At 50.8% G+C, this 24,212-nt stretch overlaps 2 protein-coding genes across 8 annotated transcripts in view; both read left to right on the top strand.

Moving 5' to 3' along the window:
• LOC116418402 (short transient receptor potential channel 2) overlaps positions 1-2,527 on the top strand; it is a 28,774-nt gene extending 26,247 nt beyond the window's left edge. For all 7 annotated transcript variants that reach the window (XM_031933857.1, XM_031933860.1, XM_031933861.1 and 4 more), the window contains one exon: positions 552-2,527. In XM_031933857.1, coding sequence (XP_031789717.1) covers positions 552-784 — 233 coding nt within the window. In that variant the 3' untranslated portion in view covers positions 785-2,527. The remainder of the gene's footprint in view (positions 1-551) is intronic.
• On the top strand, positions 978-23,463 carry LOC111540906 (short transient receptor potential channel 2-like). Its single transcript, XM_031933827.1, is given in 15 exon segments — positions 978-1,079; positions 2,654-3,394; positions 6,176-6,388; positions 7,328-7,492; positions 8,976-9,150; positions 12,725-12,888; positions 12,890-12,926; positions 13,324-13,486; positions 15,352-15,444; positions 19,915-19,979; positions 19,982-20,099; positions 20,646-20,774; positions 20,871-20,949; positions 21,717-21,846; positions 23,072-23,463. Coding segments are annotated over 15 exon segments (2,766 nt in total).
• Positions 23,464-24,212: the final 749 nt, after the last annotated feature.

Raw genomic sequence — 24,212 nt, 5'->3', positions numbered from 1 at the left:
GCACAGGAAGTTGTTGTATGACAACTAGGCATTCCTTGAGGGAGGAATAGGAGATCTGAGAGTACTGCCAAGAAACATTTGAATTTGGAGTGCTGGCTTCTGTCATCTCTGCAGCTCTCAGGTGTGGAACTGTATTTTTAGTCAAGTGTAATTCAAGACAAGTGTGTACTGAGCACCTGTTCACACTGTGCCGGCTAAGCTGAGGAAGGGACATGGGCCCTGCCCTCTGGAGAAGCATGAAACCAAACAATGTAAAACACAATCAGAGAGGGCATAGAATTTCCTTCGTAACTTTTTCCTATATGTCCAAATGCTGGTCGCTGTTTCAGTCTCTGTTCAAATGGTTCTTCTTTGCCAAGTGTTCTCTTATCTGCCCAGATCATCTTTCCCAACTAAGCTTCTGCAGGATTCTCTGATTCCCTTGGACTTAGCACTTCTCACTGTCTGCTGTGTATCAATGTTATTTGTCTTCATAGCTTATCCAGACTTCTTGGGGTGACATCCTGCCCGGGAGCAGGCCATTTTGTTTACCTCCTTCTCTCCCTAAATAGGCTCCTTCAGGATTGAGATTCTTCCCCAGCATGCTGCCGCTTGTGGAGAGACCTCCCCACCTCACCCGGCTTCTCCCTCCTCATCATCTTCGTCCCAGTCTGTACTGTGGGTGTCCTCCCCCGAAAGTTTACCCCCTGTCTCCTGGGTTCAGTGCCCTATCTGCCAGTTGCAGTTCTCAGCAAGAGAAATAGAAGAGCATGCCAGTATATGTGGGGACTTCCCTCAGGCATGAGCCATGAGGTCCTGTGGTTTTTGCCCCACCCTCTATGACTGAGATGGGGTCTGAATCGCTTGAGAGCTGAGAAAGGCTGATGAGGCCGAAGCTCCCTCTCTCCTCCTCTCCACTCATTCCCTCAGGACTCTGCCTGAGGGCACCTCTATGCCTAGCCTGATCCCCATTCCCAGTTGTCAAAGCTTCTGTGACCATGGCATCTGATTCTCCTAAGGCCAGCTCTGTTCTTTTCCCCCTTGGAAGTCTCCTTGGAACTTTTGGGCCTTGGGACACCATCCAGAATGTCTTTCCCTCTGTGAGTGGTGCACATTCTCATGCCCATTTTCCTGAAAGGAAAACCGAGGCCCAGTGAAGAGCAAATGCTGCCTGACAGATAAAAATCCTGTGGTGTGCTGGGAATGTGCGTATGGGTTTTGAGCACGAGGCTGACATCCAGCATCCCATGAACTGAGCTCTCAGTCTCCTTTGTGGGCTCCTGTCCTGGGTATAATCAGGTAATGGTGATGCTTTGTGACACTAAGCAAGTTATTTATTTTAGCATCCAGAATTAACTGAGAGAAAAAAATCTCCCAACCTCCCGCTCACAGAACTGTGATAGGGACCAGATTGGTTAATGAGTAAGGAGTAGTTCTAGGCTTGGCTGTGGAACCTTGGGCAGATCCCATTCCTCATCTACACAAGGAGGTGGTTGGACCAGAGGATGTCAAAGGTTCCCTCAAGCTGTGATATTCCAAATTCTGTTCCCACCTCCTTTGAGCAAATATGTCTTCTCTCCCCTTTCCCAGAAGATTTCACTCTGTGGTACTAACACCGGTTCCCCTGGTCCCCAGGGTATAGAGCAGAGGGGGAGCAGCTGGTCCTGCAAAGAGAGGGCCCAGGGCGGGATTTTGAACAGATAGGAAAGAGGATGCTAGGCACAGTCAGGGAAAAGACTTGAGCAGGAGTTCAGTCCTTCGGTCCCTGCCAGCACAGGTGCCTGCATAGGTGGGCACAACCACAGACCCCATCACGGTAAGAAGCCTGCTCCCCTACCTTCTCCCATTCTGCTCCCATTTCTATCCATGAATAAAACAAAAGATTGGCCCAGAGGCACTGCAGGGGCATCCTAGCTGCCAAGCAGGTGGCAGACATCACTATGTAGGTGGGAGAAGAGCCCCTGGAACCCTGAGCTTGGACCCAGAAGAGAAGAGCAGTGAGGATGGGGCCAGGCCTAGTAGAAGAGAGGGACAAGGCAGTGCCAAGGGGGAGAAAGGTCCCCCAAAGCAGGGGAGGGCAAAGCGGGAGGATTGGTGAAGAAAGAGGATATTGGGACTCTGCTGGGGCCCTGGTCAGAACTGAGGGGCTTGACAAAAACCCAGTTCAAAACTCACACAAAACCCTCCTGTGTGGACATGTCCGGGCCTGCCCTTGGGAGAGGCTCTGGGACTTTGAGAGGGAAGAGCATCTGGGAAATGAAGTCAGCAAGAGGGGAGCTGGGTCTGAATAGATCTTGTGCACCTGTATGTGGGGTTAGGCTGCCACCCTGCTTTAATCTACCCTTGCTCAAGGTACCCATAGGTAGCCCTGCTGTTGGGGGGCTCCTGTGAGGGTGGAAGTCAAGCTGAGCAAGGGGCCCCCAGTCAAACTCAGCTGAGGAAGGGGCCCCCATTCTCTCCCCAGTGGGGGAAGAAAAGAAAGCCCCCACTGTACAGTCTTGATTTTCCTAACCTGAGAATCTACACAATAAAATGACGAATAAGACAATATTTGCCATTTTGTGTTTGGGACAAGGAAGAATATAATGGTGGCTGGATATAGAGGGTTAAGTGCTAGAACATGGAAGGGTGAAAGAGGCCCCATCACAAAGGGGGTTGAAACTCAGGGTCCTAGCCTCTCCACTCCTTCATCCACCAACAGCCTAACTGGACTGAGATCATGAACAGGAAGCTCAGGTTCCCACCTCCACTCCTGGCTGCCATCCAGGAGGGCCAGCTGGGCCTTGTGCAGCAGCTACTGGAGTCAGAGGTTAAGGCCACAAGCAGTGGGCCAGGTAGGCCCCTGCACAATGTGGAAGAGGCCGAGGAGCGCTCCTGGAAGGAAGCACTCAACCTGGACATCCACCTGGGCCGTGAGGCCATCACCGATGTGCTGTTGGCCAGTGTCAAGTTTGATTTCCACCAGATCCATGAGGCCCTGCTAGTGGCAGTGGACACAAACCAGCCAGCAGTGGTGTATTGCCTGCTGGCCCACCTGGAACAGGAGAAGGGTCACAAAGTAGACACCAGGCCTTTCTCACTGGCTTTCTTTGACTCATTAATTCATGGCTCCTGCTTTGCACCTGGTGTGACTCCCCTCACCCTGGCCTGCCAGAAGGACCCGTACGAGATAGCACAGCTGCTCATGGACCAGGGCCACACCATTGCCTGGCCCCACCTGGTCTCCTGTGCCTGCCTCGAGTGCAGCAACCCCCGCCGCTATGACCTGCTTAAATTCTCTCTGTCCCGCATCAACACCTACCATGGCATTGCCAGCAAGGCCCACCTCTCACTGGCCAGTGAGGATGCCATGCTGGCCGCCTTCCGGCTTAGCCGTGAGCTCAGGCGCCTTGCACACAAGGAGCCTGAATTTAAGGTTGGTTTCTCATACTTCCCTCTTCCCCTGGTGCCCCATGTCTGTTCTTCCACCGGAGCATGGTTGGGCCTGTGGTGGGTGTTCTGGGAAGCTTGGAAGTCACAAAAAGAGGACGAGGTCTGGCCTCTGTTCTCAGGAAACCTCTAGTTTGATGGGGAGTCAAGAATTCCCCCAAGAGAATTTCATTCTAATGGCAGAGAACAGCCACTCCAGAGGGGCCTAGTCTTATGGGGGAGGCACAACCCCACTCCAGGGGAGCCCTGGGTCTGTCTGAGGGAGGAGAGAGAACAGAAACAACTAGAAAAACAGCTGGACAGACTTGGAGATGACGTTCAGTAGAATACATCACGTTTGAATACCTGCTAGGTGTTCCCACCCGGAGCATGGTGTGTTGCGGCTCTCAAGCATATGATCACAGCAGGGAAAAGTCAGAGACAGGGGACAAGGTGCTCCCAGTACGCTTGTCTTCATTCAGTGCCGCTGTGAATGGTGCTAACAGGGCTTCCAAAGCCCAGAAAACAGGTCAGGAAAGCCACAGCTGTTGTGTTCAGGGAGGACTCCTTGGAAGAAGTAACATTAAGCTGAGCTACGCAAGTGGGTGGTTACATACAAGTGAAGAGGAGCAGGGAGGGTATTTGAGATAGGGCTGCAGTCCACGCAAAGGCTCTCAGGTAGAGAAAATATACATGGTGATGAGTGAAGGGGAGACACTGCAGGAAGGACTGAGAATGCATGAAGAGGAGCCTGGAGACAGGGACTAGTAAGGGTCCTGGAATGCCGCCAGTCTAGTATGTCCATCCCTCATCCCCTGACGGCTCCTGTGTGTCAAGCTAGACTATCCCCATCCCCAAGATGACTATTAGGTGGGGAAACCAACACGAATGTTAAAATACAGGGCTAAGGAGGTTGTGACCCAGGGTGGTGGAAGGATAGGAGAATGAAAAGCCCCCACTGCACAGCTAGCAGGAAAGGGCAGTCCTTTCCAAAGGACTTTCCCTCCATTCTCATAGCAGCCTAAGAGACAGGCATAGCAGGAAGTATCATCCCCACTTTATAGCAGAGAAGCTGAGGCCTGGGAAGGGGAAGTACCTTGCCCAAATGTGATACCACCTGGGACAGTGCTGGGACTCAGACCTCACCTCCTGAAAGCCATCCCTGGATGCTCTCTAGGGTGAGGGCCTCAAGTAAAACCCAGGATATAATGGATAAATTGGAGCCAAGGACCGCCTTAGGCCGGGCACGGTGACTCACGCCTCTAACCCCAGCACTTTGGGAGGCTGAGACAGGAGGACGAGGAGGACAGGAGTTCGAGACCAGCCTGGGCAACATAGCAAGATCTCATCTCTATTTTTTTTTTTTTTTTTTCTGGAGACAGTTTCACTCTTGTCGCCCAGGCTGGAGCGCAGTGGCGCGATCTCAGCTCACTGCAACCTCTACCTCCGGGGTTCAAACGATTCTCCTGTCTCAGCCTCCCGAGTAGCTGGGATTATGTGCCCGCCACCACGCCCAGCTAATTTTTGTGTTATTAGTAGAGATGAGGTTTCACCATGTTGGCCAGGCTGGTCTTGAACTCCTGACCTCAGGTGATCTGTCCGCCTCAGCCTCCCAAAGTGTCGGGATTATAGGTGTGAGCCACCACGCCCACCTATTTTTTAAAAATAATAACTGGCCAGGCGTGGTGGCTCACGCCTATGATCTCAGCACTTTGGGAGGCCAAGGCAGGTGGATCACCTGAGGTCAGGAGTTCGAGACTAGCCTGGCCAACATGGTGAAACCCCATCTCTACTAATAACACAAAAAAATCAGCTGAGTAGGCCGGGCACGGTGGCTCACGCCTGTAATCCCAGCACTTTGGGAGGCCGAGGGGGGTGGATCATGAGGTCAGAAGACGGAGACTATCCTGGCTAACACGGTGAAACCCCATCTCTACTAAAAATACAAAAAATTAGCTGGGCATGGTGGTGGGCACCTGTAGTCCCAGCTACTCGGGAGGCTGAGGCAGGAGAATGGCATGAACCTAGGAGGCGCAGAGCTTGCAGTGAGCTGAGATCGCACCACTGCACTCCAGCCTGGGCAATAGAGCGAGACTCTGTCTCAAAGGAAAAAAAAAAATCAGCGTGGTGGCGCATGCCTGTAGTCTCAACTACTCGGGAGGCTGAGGCAGGAGAATCACTTGAACCTGGGAGGCAGAGATTACAGTGAGCCGAGATCATGCCATTGCACTCAAGATCGTGCCATTGCACTCCAGCCTGGGTGACAAGAGTGAAACTCTGTCTCAAAAATAATAATAATAATAATAATAATAATAATAATAATAATTAATAAATAAGAACTGCCTTATTCATTTCTGCATCTCCTAAAATTGCCAACACGAGTTCTCTTATAAGGTAAGTGTTCCAGTAAATTAAATGAGCATATGAAGGGTGTAAGGAGTAGGTGTAAAAATGGGACAAGAAACAGATTAGAAGAGGAAGGAAAAGAGACAGAAAAAATGACAGAGGGGTTTGGGTTGAAGTGACTTAGTGATGAGGTAGCAATAGCACACTAGATAAGCAAAGTGACCCAGGCGGTACCTCATTAGAGCAAGAAGGATGGGTGAGGTGGCAAAGAAGAAAGAAATCAATGCCCTAGTGACACCAGACGTAGGAAATGATGGTGCAAGGGCAGGACAGAGGTGGCCCAGGCCCACTATTGGTGGGCGTGGGGGGTAGGGAGGAGTGGGCTGATTTAATGGGGTTGGGTCCACAGGGTGGTAGGCACACACGGACCTGCTTCCCTAAGCCTGAGTACATTGCCCTGGAGTCACTGAGCCAGGACTATGGCTTTGAGCTGCTGGGCATGTGCCGGAACCAGAGCGAGGTCACTGCAGTGTTCAACGACCTGGCCGAGGACAGCGAGACTGAGCCCGAGGCTGAGGGCCTGGGCCTAGCCTTTGAGGAAGGCATCCCCAACCTGGCGAGGCTGCAACTGGCCATCAACTACAACCAGAAGCGGGTCAGCTGGGCCATAGCTATATCCCCTCCCTGTCCTTTTCTCTTGCCCTGCCACCTCTAGGTCTCCCTGACCCAGCCCTAAGCAACTCCTTTTCCTGCCCTCAAGACCCTCCCAGGCCTTGGTCCTGAGCACCCTTCTGTCTAGACCCTTGGCCCTGTGGGTCCCCTCCCTTCTTACCTTCAATCTAAGCCTGTAACCTCTCCCCAGCCCTTGAAAGACCCATTACCCACCAAGACCTCACCTTCAGACCAGGACATCTGGTCTTAGACAGCTTTATCTCTGACCTGCTGAGTTACTTGAATCCAGTCTTTCTGTTCAATTCCAGTACATCACTCCATAAAGCAAGATAAGACTAGGTCTCTCAGGCCTTAAATATCCCCCAAAAGATTCCATTAGTTCCTGTCTCCTCAGACATCCTCCCCTCTAAGCTAAAGACAGGCTCCTTGTTTAGCCTCCCCCAACCCCTTGCTCCTCACTCTCATCCACCCTCAACATCCACCAGGAACTTAACCAAAAACCTTCCTTCATAATGGCTCCCCTGGCCCTGTCTCCCAATACAGCAAACCCTGGTTTCCCTCTTCTGCCTTCCTCAAGACCATCTAGGCTAATGTCCCATATCTCTAAGAAGGCCAGGGACCCTGGGGATTCTGGGTCTTGGGTCCCCAGTTCTACCCACCACTGTCTAACTTAGACTCAAGAATGTAGGGTCCAGAGAGTTCAGGAAAATCTTTGAGTTCAGTTTCCCCTCCATAAACCAAGGCCTAGAGGGTGATGGGTCTGCCCATGGTCACATGACAGGCAAGTTGGCTGATGTGGGGAGAAAAGAAGGATTGTTCGATCTCTGTGGCAAGGAAGGAAGGGCTGTGTACCCAACTGGCTCCCCCATCCTCCTCCTTGCCTGGTGGCCTCCCCGTCTGCTTATGCCCCATCTCTGCTTAGTTTGTAGCACACCCCATCTGCCAGCAAGTCCTGCCCTCCCTCTGGTGTGGGAACCTGGCTGGCTGGCGTGGAAGCACCACCATCTGGAAGCTCCTTGTTTCCTTCCTCATCTTCCTCACCATGCCCTTCCTGTGCCTTGGCTGCTGGCTGGCACCAAAGTCCCGGGTACTAAGAATAAGATTAATGCTAACTGTCACTTATTGAGCACTTGTTTTATGAGGCCCTGGGCTAGACACTTGGTGAATATAACTTTGTGTGAATGTTTCCATTAAGTAGCTGGAAGTGCAGCCCCGAGGAAGGCAGACATTCTGCTTCAGTGGTATAGGGAGGCAACCTGAGGCACAGGGAAGGGCAATGCTCTTTTTGTCAAAAGTACACAGGAAATAGTGGAGTCAGGATTTAAACCGAAGTCTCTCTGCCTCCAAAACCTTAATCCTATTAACAGCCCTATACTCTCCTAAAGAGAGGCCTACCCCAACTACAGATTCCATGGGAGCCCTTCATCCAACCAATATGTCCTTGAGACCCAACTGTGAGCCAAGCATGGTGCCTGGCACTGGGGTTATGAAGAAAAGCCCTGTTCCTGCTGAGCAGGCGAGGAATAGGGAGAGGGATGTTCCAGGAAGCAGGAGCAGTATGTGTGAAGGCCTGGGAGAGGGAGAACCCAAAGTGTTAGAGAAACTGAAAGGAGTTAGATCAAGAGTGGTGGAGAAGCACGCAGGGGCCAGATCTCACAGAGCCTTATAAGCCACAGAGGATAGGAGCCATTGTAGGATTAATGAGGCGAGTCCCCCATCAGTCTTGTGTTTCAGAAAGTGCCTTCTACTAGGGGTGTGAAAGGTGGGCTGGGGGTGCAGGGCAGGAGTTAGAGAGACTGGTGTGAGAGGACAAGCACATAGAGATGTCTCATATTCCCGGCCTGGGTGACCGGGTCATTTTATGAGGTGGGGACATAGAAGAAGATGGAAGAGCAAGATAGGATAGAAGATAATGAATTTCTTTATTTTTTATTTATTTATTTATTTATTTATTTATTTATTTATTTTTGAGATGGAGTCTTGCATTGTCGCCCAGGCTGGAGTGCAGTGGCAGGATCTCCGCTCACTGCAACCTCTGCCTCCCGGGTTCAAGCAATTCTCCTGCGTCAGCCTCCCGAGTAGCTGAGATTACAGGTGCCTACCACCACGCCCAGCTAATTTTTTGTATTTTTGGTAGAGATGGGGTTTCACTATGTTGGTCAGGCTGGTCTTGAACTCCTGACCTCGTGATCCGCCCACCTCGGCCTCCCCAAGTGCTGGGATTACAGGCATAAGCCACCGCGCCCAGCCCATGAATTTATTTTTTAACATGGTTGAGTTTGAAGAGCCTGTGGGGCCTCCCAGGGAAAGTTACTTTACCTCTGTGATCTTCAGTTCTTGGGGGAAAAAAAAAAAAACCGGGAATATTAATGTCTACCTCATGTGGTTGGAAAGGAGATGACAGATATGAGTCTACGGCCTGATATGTAACACATTCTCAACGTATGTCTGAATAGTGCGTGACTGAATCTGAGAAAGGGGAGTCACATGGGTGGTGCAGTCTAGAAGGGCTTGCAGGAGCGAGAGACACCCAGGACTGAGAACCCTATTCCCCCTCCTTCCCTTGGAAGCTGGGCCGCCTGCTAAAGATCCCAGTACTGAAGTTCCTGCTGCGCTCCGCCTCCTGTCTGTGGTTCCTCATCTTCCTGCTGGGAGAGTCCCTGGTCGTGGAGACACAGCTGAGCACCTTCTGTGGCCGCAGCCAGAGTGTCTGGGAGACTTCACTACACATGATTTGGGTCACAGGTATACGTGTAGGACCCTTTATTTGTGGCAGTGTCCCTTAGGGGCCCCCCTTCCTGTCCTTCACAATAAGCACCCCAACAGGGGGATCCTGCTTTGTAGATGACCCCTGAACATATAACCAGACCCCTCTGGGCTGTAACACAGTACAGGGCCCTTTCCCTCACACCTAGTCGGGGACCTAGCCCTGTGGTAGACTCCCTGAGCAAGGACCCTTTCTTCCCCTTCCCTGGCATCAGTCACTACCTACCCTGGAGGTTTCTGTCCTCTCACAAATAAGACCCTGGTCCACAGTGCGAGGTGGGAACATACCTTGGTGTCATGGCAGCCCCCAGGTACTGCAAGACAGGCTCTCCTGGAGGTCATGGAGCAGAAAGTCTCACAGACCAAATGAAAGGATTCAAATCATACAGCAAGTTAAATCCGTAAGTGGTGTAATTACGATGGTGTTGTAATGAGGATCAGAGTTGAGGTTTGAGTGGCTGGGGTTAGGGGGGTGGTGCAATGGACAGAAGGTACCTGGAGCCAGGCATGGTGGCTCATGCCTGTAATCTCAGCTGCTCAAGAGGTTGTGGTGGGAGGATTGCTTGAGGCCAGAAATTCAAGACCAGCCTGGGCAACATAGAGAGACTCTATCCCTTAAAACTAAAAGAAGATCGGCCAGGTGCAGTGGCTCACGCCTGTAATCCTAGCAGTTTGGAAGGCCGAGGCGATCAGATTGCCTGACCTCAGGAGTTCGAGACCAGCCCAGGGAATATGGTGAAACCCCGTCTGTACTAAAATACAAAAAATTAGCCGGGCATGGCAGCGTGCATCTGTAATCCCAGCTACTCAGGAGGTTGAGGCAGGAGAACTGCTTGAACCCGGGAGGCGGAGATTGCAGTGAGCCGAGATTGCGCCACTGCACTCCAACCTGGGTGACAGAGCGAGACTCTGTCTCCAAACTAAAATAAAATAAAATAAAAAATAATAGTAATAAAAGAAGGTATCTTGGCCCAAGACTTGATCTATGGGAGAAACACAGTGACAGGTATGTTTGGCCACAGCTGTAGCTTGCCAATTATCCTGATGAGCTGCTATTACTTTTATATGCATTATTTGGGCAGAGGACATGTGGAAAGAGAACGGCTGGTGCTAGTGGGTAGCTGATTTAAGATCTCATGAATACTGAGGGCCTCATATGCTTCAAGCATATTCAGTGTATCATGAATATTTAGAGTCTGTCCATCTCTTTCTATGTATGTTCACACACACATACTCTACTAACTTTATTTGTTCAACATGTCACCAAAGTAACTAGCCTATACTTAACACATAAGTTTCATCCATTCCATTGGTTTTCTTTTCTTCTATAGCAGAACTGAGTATTCACAAACAATTTAGCAAATGCAGTTTACCAGAATCCCCAGAGCTTCAGCCAGCCTCTGGCCCGTCAGCTCAGCAGGCCAAATTGGTGGCACCTTCCTCGGCTGTCCTCCTCTCATTTAGCTCTGGCTTGGTTAGTGAACTCCAGAGCCACCAGTATACCAAGTCCACTGCTCCACCCTGTACCAGGCCAGTCAGTGATGCCAGAAAGGAAATCTGGTGCAGAAACTTTAGGGAAAGAAAATAAGAGCAGCCCAAGAGGGAAAGTTTCTCAGCCTATTTACTAAACATGGATTGACCTGTGCTGAGTGGAGAGGAAACCAATAGAATTCCTACCCATAGGAGAAGAAAAGTCTTAGAAACATATGAAACAAACCCATTTATTCAAGTAATAAATGTTTCTTGATGCCCTATCATGAGTGAAACCCTAAGAGACAAGTTCAACATGGCCCCATCCATCCAATACATATTCACTGAGCGTGCACCCCACCCTCACAGGGCATTCCTGCTCTGCAGAACTGATTTCAGTTCCCGATCACATGATATTCACATTTGTCTAGGCCTTTGCTCATTCACTTTTTCTAGAGCACTCGCCCCTTCCTGCACTGCCCCTTCACCTGGCTGGCTCCCACTCCTCCTTCAGGTCTCAGCTTAAATGCCACTTTTGGAGAAGGTTTCCCTGGCCCCTAAATCAGGGTGAGGGTCCATTCCTAAACACCTATAACAGTCCCTCTGTCCCCCTGCTCCTTAGTCTTAGCATTTACCACACTGTATGAGACCCACTTGGGTTACCCACTGTGTTCCTCACTGACTGTAAGCCCTGGGAGGGCAGGGACTGTCTTATTCACCAGAGGTTCCCACTGGCACATGGTAGGAGCTTACTAAATGTTTGTTTAGGCCGGGCGCAGTGGCTCACGCCTGTAATCCCAAGACGTGGGGAGGCCGAGGCGGGTGTATCTCCTGAGGTCAGGAGTTCGAGACCAACCTGGCCAACATGGTGAAACCCTGTCTCTACTAAAAAATACAAAAATTAGTCAGGTGTGGTGGCATGTGCCTGTAATCCCAGCTACTCGGGAGGCTGAGGCAGGAGAATTGCTTGAACCCAGGAGGTGGAGGTTGCAGTGAGCCAAGATCACGCCACTGCACTCCAGCCTGGGGGACAGAGAGCAAGACTCTGTCAAAAAAATATATATATATATATATATTTTTGACGTATTTGTTTAATTTGTTCTGGGCACCAGGGACAGAGATGAGTGGACATAGTCCCTGCCCTTGAGGGGCTCCAAGTTCAGGGGGAGGCAGGGTAGAGACAGACCTGTGGAGAGAGATCCTGCAGTGCCCCGTAGTGATGGGATCACAGAGATACGAGCTGTGAGAACACAAAACCCCCGAGAAATTCACTCCACCTGCTTAGGGAAGGCTACTTGGAGAAGATAACATGTGACCTAGGCCACGAAGGTGAGTTGGGCTTCCAGAGGATGTGGAAGGACATTCTAGGCAGAGGGAACAAACAGTGAGTGGAAAAGCACGTGATTGTATCCAGGGAATGAGAAGGGTGCCACGTGGGCAGGGCTGCCTAGCTAATGGGGTCCAGCTCCCAAGACCCCCAGCCCCAGGTCTGGTACTGGGCCTCACTGGAAGACAGGTACCCTGAGCAACCTGAGAATTTGGAGCCCCTTCAAGTTGATACTCTGTATTTTTTTTTTTTTTTTTAACTTTTTAAAAATAGTTTAATAGAGATGGGGTTTCACCATGTTGCCCAGGCTGGTCTCAAACTCCTGGCCTCAAGCAATCCTCCTGCCTCGGCCTTCCAAAGTGCTGGGATTACAGGCGTGAGCCACCGCACCCAGCCTCAAATCAATATTCTTCAATTATTTGTCCAGTATTTACTTGGTGGAGGGCACGGAGAAACAAATTTCAGTCATTCCCTCCTAATAAACAGCCTGTCCCAGGTGATACTTTCTGAGTGTCTACTGACTGAGATCATTGGTGCAGTCACGCCAGCAGTGTCTGCATCAGCAAGGAGTCTTTTTTATGTTCACATAAGATCACTTGTTCCTGAGTAGATTACATGTTTACATGTCATTGACCACTCCATAATGTTTTAGCACCCCACTGCCATTCATATGCTCCCCTGCCTCGTAATCTAGCTCTGACATAGAAGGAGACGTTTGGTTCGATCCTGTCCTGGCTCCCTGCCACCCCGCTTCAGGCTTCCTGAGGTTTGAGTGCAAGGAAGTGTGGATTGAGGGCCTGCGCAGTTACCTCCTGGACTGGTGAAACTTCCTGGATATGGTCATCCTGTCCCTGTACCTGGCAGCCTTCGCACTGTGCCTCCTCCTAGCTGGGCTTGCCCACATGCACTGCCAGGACTGCCTCCCAAGCAACTGCCTGCTACCATTTCACCACGGCTGGTGAGTGTCCCTTCAACTCAGCCCTGAATCCCCCAGTTCTTCTTTTTTTTTTTTTTTTTTTTGAGACGGAGTCTTGCTCTGCCGCCCAGGCTGGAGTGCAGTGGCCGGATCTCAGTTCACTGCAAGCTCCGCCTCCCGGGTTCACGCCATTCTCCTGTCTCAGCCTCCCGAGTAGCTGGGACTACAGGCGCCCGCCTCGTCGCCCGGCTAGTTTTTTGTATTTTCTATTAGAGACGGGGTTTCACCGTATTAGCCAGGGTGGTCTCGATCTCCTGACCTCGTGATCCGCCTGTCTCGGCCTCCCAAAGTGCTGGGATTACAGGCTTGAGCCACCACGCCCGGCCCTTCTTTCTTGGCTCTTGGCTTCCAGCCACAGCCCCCATTCCACCCGGCACAGAACGAAGCAAGTGGCACACTGAGGATCCCCAGTTCTTGGCTGAGGTGCTCTTCACTGTCACCAGCATGCTCAGCTTCACCCACCTGGCCTACATTCTGCCGGCCCATGAGTCGCTGGGCACTCTGCAGATTTCCATCGGCAGGATGATCGATGACATGATCCGGTGCGTACCGGCCCTGCTCTGTGCTCTGCTCTGTAGACTCCACTTGACTTCCTTCCAAACCTCCCCAGCTCTTGGGTAACAAAGAATCCTTGACCTGCGTTCCTCCAGAGGCATGCGCTCCAAAGACCCCTGAAACTACAGGCAAAATTTGGAGGGTAAATGTATATTTTTCTGCAGAGAGGGTCTACAACTTACATCTAATTCTCAAAGAGGCCCATGACCCCAAAAAGATTACGAACCATACATAGCAGAAAGAGCCCTTGGTTGGGAGTTCCAGTCCCAGTTCTGTCAGTCTCCATGACCCCTCTGTGGGCCTCAGTTTTCCCATCATTAAGGAAAAAGCGATGGCACTGGACTTAGGGATCCCTTTGGGTCCTTTCCACTCGGCAGCTGCTCTTTGAACCCCTGACCTTATCTGGCCTTCTTGGTCCTTATCACCTAGTCATGTCCAGCAAAACCTGGCCTCTCACCTAATCAGAGCCTATAGTTAATGCCTGCCTCCCTGGGAATCCCCAGCCTGAAGTAGGACTACAGTGAGTGTCCTTGGTGGGAAAAACCTTAGCTGCATCTATTAATATTAACAACTTTAGCTCAGCTTAGCTTGGGGTAGAACCTCCCACCCCACCCAGGATTCTTCTGGTCTCCCCGTGGCAGGCCAACTCATTCTCACATGTGGCTCTGACTCTTCTGATGATAACTCCTGTTCAGTGGGATTCTGACTCCCAGCTGTCCCTGTGTCATTCCTTTAGAATCTCAGCATCTCATTCCCTCCCTGAGAGACCGCTCCATCCTCAGCTTTGACTACTTGGACTTAGTACCCTTTATTCTTTTTTTTCTTTTTTTTTTTTTTCCTGAGACGGATTCTTACTCTGTCACCCAGGCTGGAGTGCAGTGGCATAATCTCAGCTCACTGCAAGCTCCGCCTTCCCGGGTTCACACCATTCTCCTGCCTGAACCTCCCGAGTAGCTGGGACTACAGGCCCCAGCCACCATGCCCGGCTAACTTTTTGTATTTTTAGTAGAAATGGGGTTTCACCATGTTAGCTAGGATGGTCTCGATCTCCTAACCTCATGATCCGCCCGCCTCAGCCTCTCAAAGTGAGCCACTACACCCAGCCTCTATTGTTAATAATAACCAAATTTGGCCAGGCACAATGGCTCACACCTGTAATCCTAGCACTTTGGGAGGCTGAGGTGGGCGTATCACTTGAGGTCAGGAGTTCGAGACAAGCCCGGCCAACATGGTGAAACCCAGTCTCTACTAAAAGTACAAAAATTAGCTGGGTGTAGTGGCACATGCGTGTAGTACCAGCTACTTGGGAGGCTGAGGCAGGAGAATCGCTTGAACCCAAGATTGAGAGGTTGCAGTGAGCCAAGATGGCACCACTGCACTACAGCCTGGGTGACAGAGCGAGACTCCGTCTCAAAAATAAATAAATAAATAAATAACCTGGTGGACGCAGTGCCTGACGCCTGTAATCCCAGCACTTTGAGAGGCCAAGGCAGACAGATTACCTGAGGTTAGGAGTTCAAGACCAGCCTGGCCAACACGGTGAGACCTTGTCTCTACTAAAAATATAAAAAAATTAGCCGGGCATGGTGGCACACACCTGTAATCCCAGATATTCAGGAGGCTAAGGCAGGAGAATTGCTTGAGCCCGGGAGTCAGAGGTTGCAGTGAGCTGAAATCATGCCACTGCACTGCAGCCTGGCCGACAGAGCAAGACTCTGTCTCAATAAATAAATAACCAAATTGAATACTTGTTGAGCAAAGAGCTGGGGAGGACTTCATCCCTCTTCCTGGAGCCTGACTCCTCTCAAGGCAGAGACCTGCTCTGACCCTCCCGTGTCCCACCCTCTGCCAGGTTTATGTTCATCCTCATGATCATCCTGACCGCCTTCCTCTGTGGCCTCAACAACATCTATATGCCCTACCAGGAGACGGAGCAGCTGGGCAAGTATGCAGGGGCAGAAGCAGGATGGGAGGTGGAGAGCCTGGGACCTTGCAGCTTGGAGCCCTAGTGATCTCTCCTTTTTCCCTCCCTCCCTCATTTATTCACTCAACTAATTCTCTTGTTTGCTCACTCCCTCTTTGATTCTGTCACTCATTCTTTTGTTCATTTATACATTCATTAATTTACTCATTTTCTCCTCAAACTTTTTATTTTGAAAAATGTCAATCCTGTGAAAACTACAGTAGATACCCCTAAACCTTTCACCCAGCTTCACTAAGAGTGTTAATGTTTTACCACACTTGCTTGATCTGTTGCTCCCTTTATTCTTTTTTTTTCCTGAAACACTTGAAAGGAAACTGTAAATACAATGACACTTCATCCCTAAACAGTTCAGGATGTGTTTTAAGAACATAACCACAAAAGCATTATCACACTCAAAAAAATTAACATCCATACCATTATATATGTATATATTTATATTTATATATATTAAATATATAAATATGTATATTTTTTGAGACAGAGTCTCACTCTATTGCCCAGCTGGAGTGCAGTGGCTCAATCTCAGCTCACTGCAACCTCTGCCTCCCAGGTTCAAGTGATTCTCCTGCCTCACCCTCTTGAGTAGCCGGGATTACAGGCACGCACCACCATGCCTGGCTAACTTTTGTATTTTTAGTAGAGACGGAGTTTCACCATGTTGACCAGGCTAGTCTTGAACTCCTGACTTCATGATCCATACGCCTCGGCCTCCCAAAGTGCTAGGATTATAGGCATGAGCCACCGCGCCCGGCTTCATGCCCTAATATTATTTACTATACAGTCCTTATTGATATTTCCCCAGTTGCCTGGAAAAAAGTCTCTCTAGTTTTAAAAATCTGATCTCCAATCTAAGATCACACGTTACATTTTGTTATGATATCCTTTTAGCCTCCTTTAATCTCGAACACATCTCAACCTTCTCTTTGTCTTGCATGAAGAGTGTAGACCAAATTGGATTTATCTGTTAATTATTGATCATGGCCGGGCGTGGTAGCTCAAGCCTGTAATCCCAGCACTTTGGGAGGCCGAGGCGGGCGGATCAGGAGGTCAGGAGATCAAGGCCATCCTGGCTAACACGGTGAAACCCTGTCTCTACTAAAAATACAAAAAAATTAGCCGGGCGTGGTGGCGGGCGCCTGTAGTCCCAGCTACTCGGGAGGTTGAGGCAGGAGAATGCCGTGAACCCGGGAGGCGGAGCTTGCAGTGAGCCGAGATTGTGCCACTGCACTCCAGCCTGGGCCACAGAGCGAGACTCCGTCTCAAAAAAAAAAAAAAAAAATTATTGATCATAATTAGATTCAAGTTAAGCAGTTTTGGCAAGAATGTGACCTAGCTGATTGTGTGTACTTTCCACTGCATCACAGCGGAAGGTGCATGATGTCAGTGTGGCCCATTGCTCTAGCAAAGTCTTCATTGTAATGGTACCAGGGAAGCCCTTTTAGTAACAGGAAGCTATGTTGAGACGGTGTGACAACACTGCTCCCTCAAAAGCTTTCACCCAGTGGATTTAGCATCCATAGATGCTTTTTACCTGAACTGGCTATTATAACAGTGGTTTCAAGATCGTGATTCTCGGCCGGGCGCGGTGGCTCAAGCCTGTAATCCCAGCACTTTGGGAGGCCGAGACGGGCGGATCACGAGGTCAGGAGATCGAGACCATCCTGGCGAACATGGTGAAACCCCGTCTCTACTAAAAAATACAAAAAACTAGCTGGGCGAGGTGGCGGGTGCTTGTAGTCCCAGCTACTTGGGAGGCTGAGGCAGGAGAATGGCATAAACCCGGGAGGCGGAGCTTGCAGTGAGCTGAGATCCGGCCACTGCACTCCAGCCTGGGCGACAGAGCGACACTCCATCTCAAAAAAAAAAAAAAAATCGTGATTTTCTGCCTCTGTCATTTCTTCTACATTTATTTACTGGCATTCTTCTGTAAGGAAGTGCTTTCACCTACTTTCTTTTTTTTTTTTTTTTTTTTTTGAGTCAGAGTCTCACTCTATCACCCTGGCTAGAATGCAGTGTTGTGATCTTGGTTCACTGCAACCTCCACCTCCTGCCAGGTTCAAGCAATTCTCCTGCCTCAACCTCTTGAGTAGCTGGGATTACAGGCCTGTGCTGCCATGCCCGGCTAATTTTTGTATTTTTAGTGGAGACGGGGTTTCACCATGTTGGCCAGGATGGTCTTGAACTACTGACCTCAGGTGATCTGCCCGCCTTGGCCTCCCAAAGTGCTGGGATTACAGGCATGAGCCACTGTGTCCAGCCTTTCCTCTTTTTTTGAATATCACTATGGACTCAATATGATAATCCATTACAGTCATTATTCTTTTGGGTGTTCAATTCTTCCTAAATATGGCTAATAATTAATTGACATATTTGTGTATTCACTCATTTATTGTTCATTCACTCCCTTTATTTATTTATTTATTTATTTGAGATGGGGTCTTGCTCTGTTGCCTAGGCTAGAGTGCAGCGGCACGATCTCGGTTCATTGTAGTCTCTGCCTCCCAGGTTCAAGCAATTCTCCCACCTCAGCCTCCTGAGTAGCTGGGATTACAGGCACACCACCACACCTGGCTAATTTTTGTATTTTTAGTAGAGACAGTGTTTCACCATGTTGGCCTGGCTGGTCCTGAACTCCTGACCTCAGGTCATCCACCCTCCTCGGCCTCCCAAAGTGCTGGGATTATAGGCATGAGCCACCGTGCCCTGCCCACTCATTCACTTTAAAAAAAATTTTTTTCTTTTTTTTAGAGACAAGGTCTTGCTCTGTCACCCAGGCCAGAGTGCAATGGTGTGATCATGGCTCATTGAAAGCCTCGACTTCCTAGCCTCAAGCTATCCTCCCACCTCAGCCTTCCTATTAGCTAGGACTACAGGCATGCACCACCACACTCAGCTAATTTTTTATCTTTTTGTTGAGATAGGGTCTTGCCATGTTGCCCAGGCTGTTCTCGAACTCCAGGCCTTAAGCGATCCTCTGGCCTCAACCTCCCAAAATGCTGAGATGACAGCATTTCACGATGTCATTGTGAGCCACCACACCCAGTCTCACTCACTTTTAAAATTCATTCACTTTCTTAGTCATTCAGTTGTGGTAGGTTTTGTGCTGTCGCTGAGTTCATACCTATTTACTGACACTTTCTTTTAGTAGGTTCTGTCTCCTGGTACTGGAAGCACAGGCAGGAGAAATAAACCAGACCCTTTGTCATAGAGAAGATAGCCATGTGCACAAATGAGCTCGATTTGCGACAACAAATGCTGTGAGAAAGGAGAGTGTATACTGAGGGTGCCCGGTGGAGGAAGCACCTTCCCCTGTCTTAGATGACCAGGGAAGGCAGGAAGAGAGAATGTGGACTTCATCTAGAAAGGTTACGGACTTCAGAGAAGACATAGGGCGTTCTGAGCAGAGAGGGGGCATGGGCCAAAGCAGGGAGGTACGTTTGGAGAATAGCAAGATGCCTCCCATGGTTGGCACATGGAGAGAATTTTGTGAAAGGAAGTGACAGAGGGTAGCTGGGCCCACATCAGAAGCTCAGGGAGGTCTTGGTGAGAAGCTTGGGCTTTCTCCAGGAGGCCAGGGAGCTCTAGGTGGCCTCCTAAGCAGCTGCCTAATCATAAATTCTTTGTGAGTGCAACTGCCTGATAGTTTTACTGATGATGCTAAAGGACCCACACTTGGTCAAGGCTCTCTCATGGTTCCAGTGTATATGGAAGCTGCATTCAGACCTATGCTCTTACAAAGAATTCTTGTCCATAGCCTGGCTTCAGGCTGTTAGCTTAAAGGAACTGAGCTTACTGTGACTCTTAGTGCCAGGGACAGGAACTACTCATACCAGCCTGCTTTGTGGCTCCTGGTGACGTCGCTTCACAGTGGCAAGGGAAGGCGAAGCCCTCCTGGGCTATTCATTCATGAGTGACTGCTACATAAGTCAGAAGTTTTTGGTGGTGTTTTTTGAGACAGGGTCACACTGTGCCACCCAGGCCAGAGTGCAGTGGCACAGTCACAATTCACTGCAGCCTTGAGCTCCTGGGCTCATGCTCTCCTTCCACCTCGGCCTCCCAAAGTGCTAGGATTATAGGCGTGAGCCACCACACCCAGCCACAAATTTAAATTGTTGGTATACGTAATATCCATCTTACCCCCCGCACCCCAGAACATAAGGCCATGAAGACAGGAACGTGTTTGTCTTGTCCACTGATGTATCCTCAGCACCTGTGACACTACCGTGTGCTCAGTAAATACTGGTTGACTGAAAGAATAAGATTTGGAGCTCAGAAACAGCAAGTGTCTGTACTGGCCAAGGTGGTCCAAAGGGCTGCATGGAAGTAGGCAGTCTTGGCCGCATCCTGGGGGTGGGAAGGAGTATGTGTGGGTGAGCTCAGGCTCTTCTCCCACCCCTCATTTTTTGTTCCTTACTTGGCCTGGCATGCCAGTTTCAGTGAGACGCTCCAGTTTCCGCTCTGGACCATGTTCGGCATGGAAGAGCACAGCGTGGTGGACGGTTTCTGGTGCCTGAGTTTGTGGGCCGGGCCCTCTATGGCATCTTTACCATCGTCATGGTCATTGTGCTGCTCAACATGCTCATTGCTATGATCATCAACTCCTTCCAGAAGACTGAGGTGTGTAAACGGAGGCCAGTTTAGGCCAGGGAGCAGAAGGGAAAAAGGAATGGAGAGGAATAGGGTGCAAAGAGGCAAGACATGTGGCGTTGTGCTCCGCCTCTACTGTTGTCTTGCTTGTGGCTTTGGACAAGTTTTCCTCTGTAAAATGAGGGTCTTAGTGATGCTATTAGTATCTCCAGACACCAAGTCTAGTGCTGATTCCCCTTTAGGGTTGGGCAGAGGAGTGTGTTGTAGAGAAGAAAACGGGAACATGAGAGGGAGAGGGAAGGAAACGGATGTGTTAGGGTCTGCAGGCTGGAGAATAGGCTGGGCAGGAACTGGATGTCAGAAAGATGAAAGACAATGGTGGGGAGAGAGGAAATGGGGGACAGGCAGGAGAAATGCAGGGGACAGGGGAGGTCAGAGATAAGTATGGGAAGAAGAAAGAGGCTGGGCACACTGGAGAATCAAAGATGTGAGGAGTGGGGAAAAGAAAGTCTGAGTGGGCAGGAGGGCCATGTGCTAACATGGTCCTTGCACCACCCCCTGCTGCCTGGCTCCCGGGATGATGCTGACGTGGAGTAGAAGTTTGCTCGCTCCAAGATCTATCTGTCCTACTTCCGAGAGGGCCTGACACTGCCTGTGCCCTTCAACATCCTGCCCTCCCCGAAGGCTGTCTTCTACCTTCTCGGGTGATGACCTCAGAGCTCCCACTCCCCAAATCCCCAGCCCCTGCCCCCATTTCCCTGTCCTCTAACCGACTTCTTCCCACCATTGAAATCTCTCAGGAGAATCTGCCAGTTCATTTGCTGTTGCTGTTCCTGCTGCAAAACCAAGAAGCCAGACTATCCCCTCATCCCTACTTTTGTGAGAACCTCCTCAGCTTGTTGCTGGTCACCCTGGTGTCAGGCCTTCACCTGTATTGTCTATACCATCCATTTGTCTGCATACCCCGGGCTTATCTATCTTTCCAGGTATGTTCCCCAGAAAGCCTGTCTCAATTTCTACTCTCTCATGTGGCTTCCCTTTCCCTCTTCCTGGCTCCAGCCATTTCCTGAATTTCCAACCCTGTGTCATGCAGCCTAAACAGAAGTCCTTGCCACCGTCCTCCCAAGCTAGAAATGCTCACTAAGCTCCAGACAGACCTTATTGTCTTAAACTGGTCCGAGACATAGTTGAACATTTTTTTTAAAAACGTGTTAAGAAGTCAAAGAAATGTCCCACAAACAGGGCAGTTAGATGGCTGACAGTGGCCTGAGAGAGGAGGCCAAGAGACCAGCTATCCAAGGAGCTCCCCAGCCCCGTCTGGCCTGGCATGAAGGTGCCTTCCTAATTCAGGTACTGCCAGGTCTGTAGGGTGCTCTCCCCTCCTCACCACCAGCCTCCCAGCCCTCACCCACCCCTTCCTGGTCCTCTCACCGTCGGCCCTTCCCCAGCTTCTGGCCCCTGTCCTTCTACCTTCCAGGTCCACGCTGTGGGGTGGAGGCCAGGGGCTAAGTGGGTCAGGGACAGAAAAGTCTACACAGACTTTGCTTGGGCCTTTTTTGCCTGGGGGTGCGGGGACATGGGCAGTGACCAGAGGAAGGTTGGTGGGGGTAGAGAATCTCCCCCACCCTCTTGTCTTCCCATTCCAGGCCAATCCTGGGGCAGGGGCTGTGCCTGGGAAGGAACAGCATGGATCCTACTGCCTTCGCATCATCAAGGCCCTGGTACAGCGCTACATAGAGACCGCCCAGCATGAATTCGAGGAGACCCAGCAGAAAGGTTCGTCGCCCACCTCCAAGCCCTCCCCATTCCTGTTCCTTGCTCAGCTGGGATAAAGGCCCCATACCCAGAGTCACGTCTTCATTCCTGCATAATATGTGGCCCCATCCTGCCCTGCCCTTGGAAGAGCAACCTGCACAGCATGGCCCCTTGCACTGCATCACCCTCTGATCCATCCGGGCATTTATCCCACTCATTTCATGTAACTGCTCATTCCTGCCTTCAGGTGCATTCAGTTATTCTCCCATTTACTCCCTTACCCAGTCACTCATTCACCTCTTTCATTCACTCACTCACTGACTCATTCCACCAACATTCATCACTATGGCCTCTTTCGTTTCAGGCCCTGTCTTGGAGGGAGGGACGGGGCAGGGACACATGGGAAGCTTTCAGTCTGGTGAGGAAGAGAAACCATCACACTGGGCATTAAGTGCAGCTAAGAGAGACGCAGGCCGGGCGCGGTGGCTCAAGCCTGTAATCCCAGCACTTTGGGAGGCCGAGACGGGCGGATCACGAGGTCAGGAGATCGAGACCATCCTGGCTAACACGGTGAAACCCCGTCTCTACTAAAATAAAATACAAAAAACTAGCTGGGCGAAGTGGCGGGCGCCTGTAGTCCCAGCTACTCGGGAGGCTGAGGCAGGAGAATGGCGTAAACCCGGGAGGCGGAGCTTGCAGTGACCTGAGATCCGGCCACTGCACTCCAGACTGGGCGACAGAGTGAGACTCTGTCTCAAAAAAAAAAAAAAAAAAAGAGAGAGACGCAAATTGCTATCGGTGCCTGAAGGGAGAAGGAGCCCGTCATTTTCAGAGGCTCATAAGAAGGCAGAAGGATAGGGTAGCAGAATGGACAAAGCGGGGAGGGATCTGAACTGGGCCGTGAAGGATGGGGTGAGCTGGCTGGCCATAGACCGGGGAGAGGGCAGGCGGGTGGATGCATGAATGTCTACCCAGTAACAGCTGTCCCCATGGCTTGTCATCCTTCTCTGACCCCCAGACTTCCCTTCTTTCCAGCTCCTCAGCTCCTCCCTCCCCACCCGATCGGATTCACCTGTCCCAGTTTCACCCACCCACCTGACCCCTAACCCACATACCCGTTCCTCACTTCTTCCAGTTCTCCCTCAGGAACTCCGGATAGGGCAACCCCTGGGATTCTGTAAAGGGTAAAAGGAGTACAGGGCAGGCTCATCCTCTGAAAGGCCCCTCGGTACTCCACTTCCTCCAGACCTGGGCAACAGACTCACAGAGCTGACCAAGACCGTATCTCGACTGCAAAGCGAAGTAGCCTGTGTGCAGTGAACTCTGGCGGAGGGAGGCACACCCCGGCCTCCTGACAGTGCCAGCATCCTCAGTCACTGCATCACCTGAGTGCACAACAGCTTCCAGAACCTGGGGCCTCCCATCGCTGAGACCCTAGAGCTGACAAGGCCTGGGATTGTGGGGACCCAGGAATCATCAGGAACCGGGCTTCAGGACAGTGGAGGGGTGAGGACTCTGGCTTCTGGAGAGTCGGGCCCCCGCTCCCCAGCTCATGTGCTAGTGCATAGGGAGCAGGAAGCAGAGAGGGCTGGGGACCTGCCCCAGGGGGAGGATTCGGGGACTGAGGGGAGGTCCTGATACAGTGGAAGGCTCCCTTCTTCTGCTGCTGAGGGTGGTAGCCTAGGAGGGTAAGCGTGGGGGGCCCCTTGGGAGGAGCCTGCGCTGCTTTTCTTGCTTCAATAAAGTTTCTGTTCTGGATGTGAGAGGCCTCTGGGCTGTGTGAGAATCTCTGTCTCCTGATGTTTTGAGGTCCTCGCCCTTCTTTCCCCTGAAATGGACCCTTGTGGGAGCAGGACAGAGAGAAATGACTTGCTCTGTGGTCCCAAGTGTCTTGGGCTTAGGATCCTACTTTGAGTTTCCTCAGATCTTTCATGGACAGAGTTCTGGACCAGGAGGCAGGAGGCTGGGGAGATGGGAGGTCGGGGTTCAATGGGAACCCTCTGACCAGTTGCTTCCTCCCTTGTCTTTGCACTTCTCACCTCACAAGTGGGGCTGAGGAATCACCTGCCTGCTTTCCTGCCTTCATGGTTGTCGTGAGGACCCTCTAGCTGTTCTAGCTTCTGGATTTGCAAGTTAGAGTGTGACACGGGTCTGCACAGGAGGCTGTATCTAGGAGTGACCAAGAAGTTACTATTATTATTATTTTTGAGACGGAGTCTCGCTCTGTCACCCAGGCTGGAGTGCAGTGGTGTGATCTTGGCTCGCTGCAAGCTCCGTCTCATGGGTTCACTCCATTCTCCTGCCTCAGCCTCCGGAGTAGCTGGGACTACAGGTGTCCGCCACCACACCCAGCTAACTTTTTTGTATTTTTAGTAGAGACACGGTTT

This window comes from Piliocolobus tephrosceles, chromosome 13 (assembly GCF_002776525.5).
Source record: "Piliocolobus tephrosceles isolate RC106 chromosome 13, ASM277652v3, whole genome shotgun sequence".
NCBI lineage: Eukaryota > Metazoa > Chordata > Mammalia > Primates > Cercopithecidae > Piliocolobus > Piliocolobus tephrosceles.
This window is presented reverse-complemented; position numbering and strand designations above follow the sequence as displayed.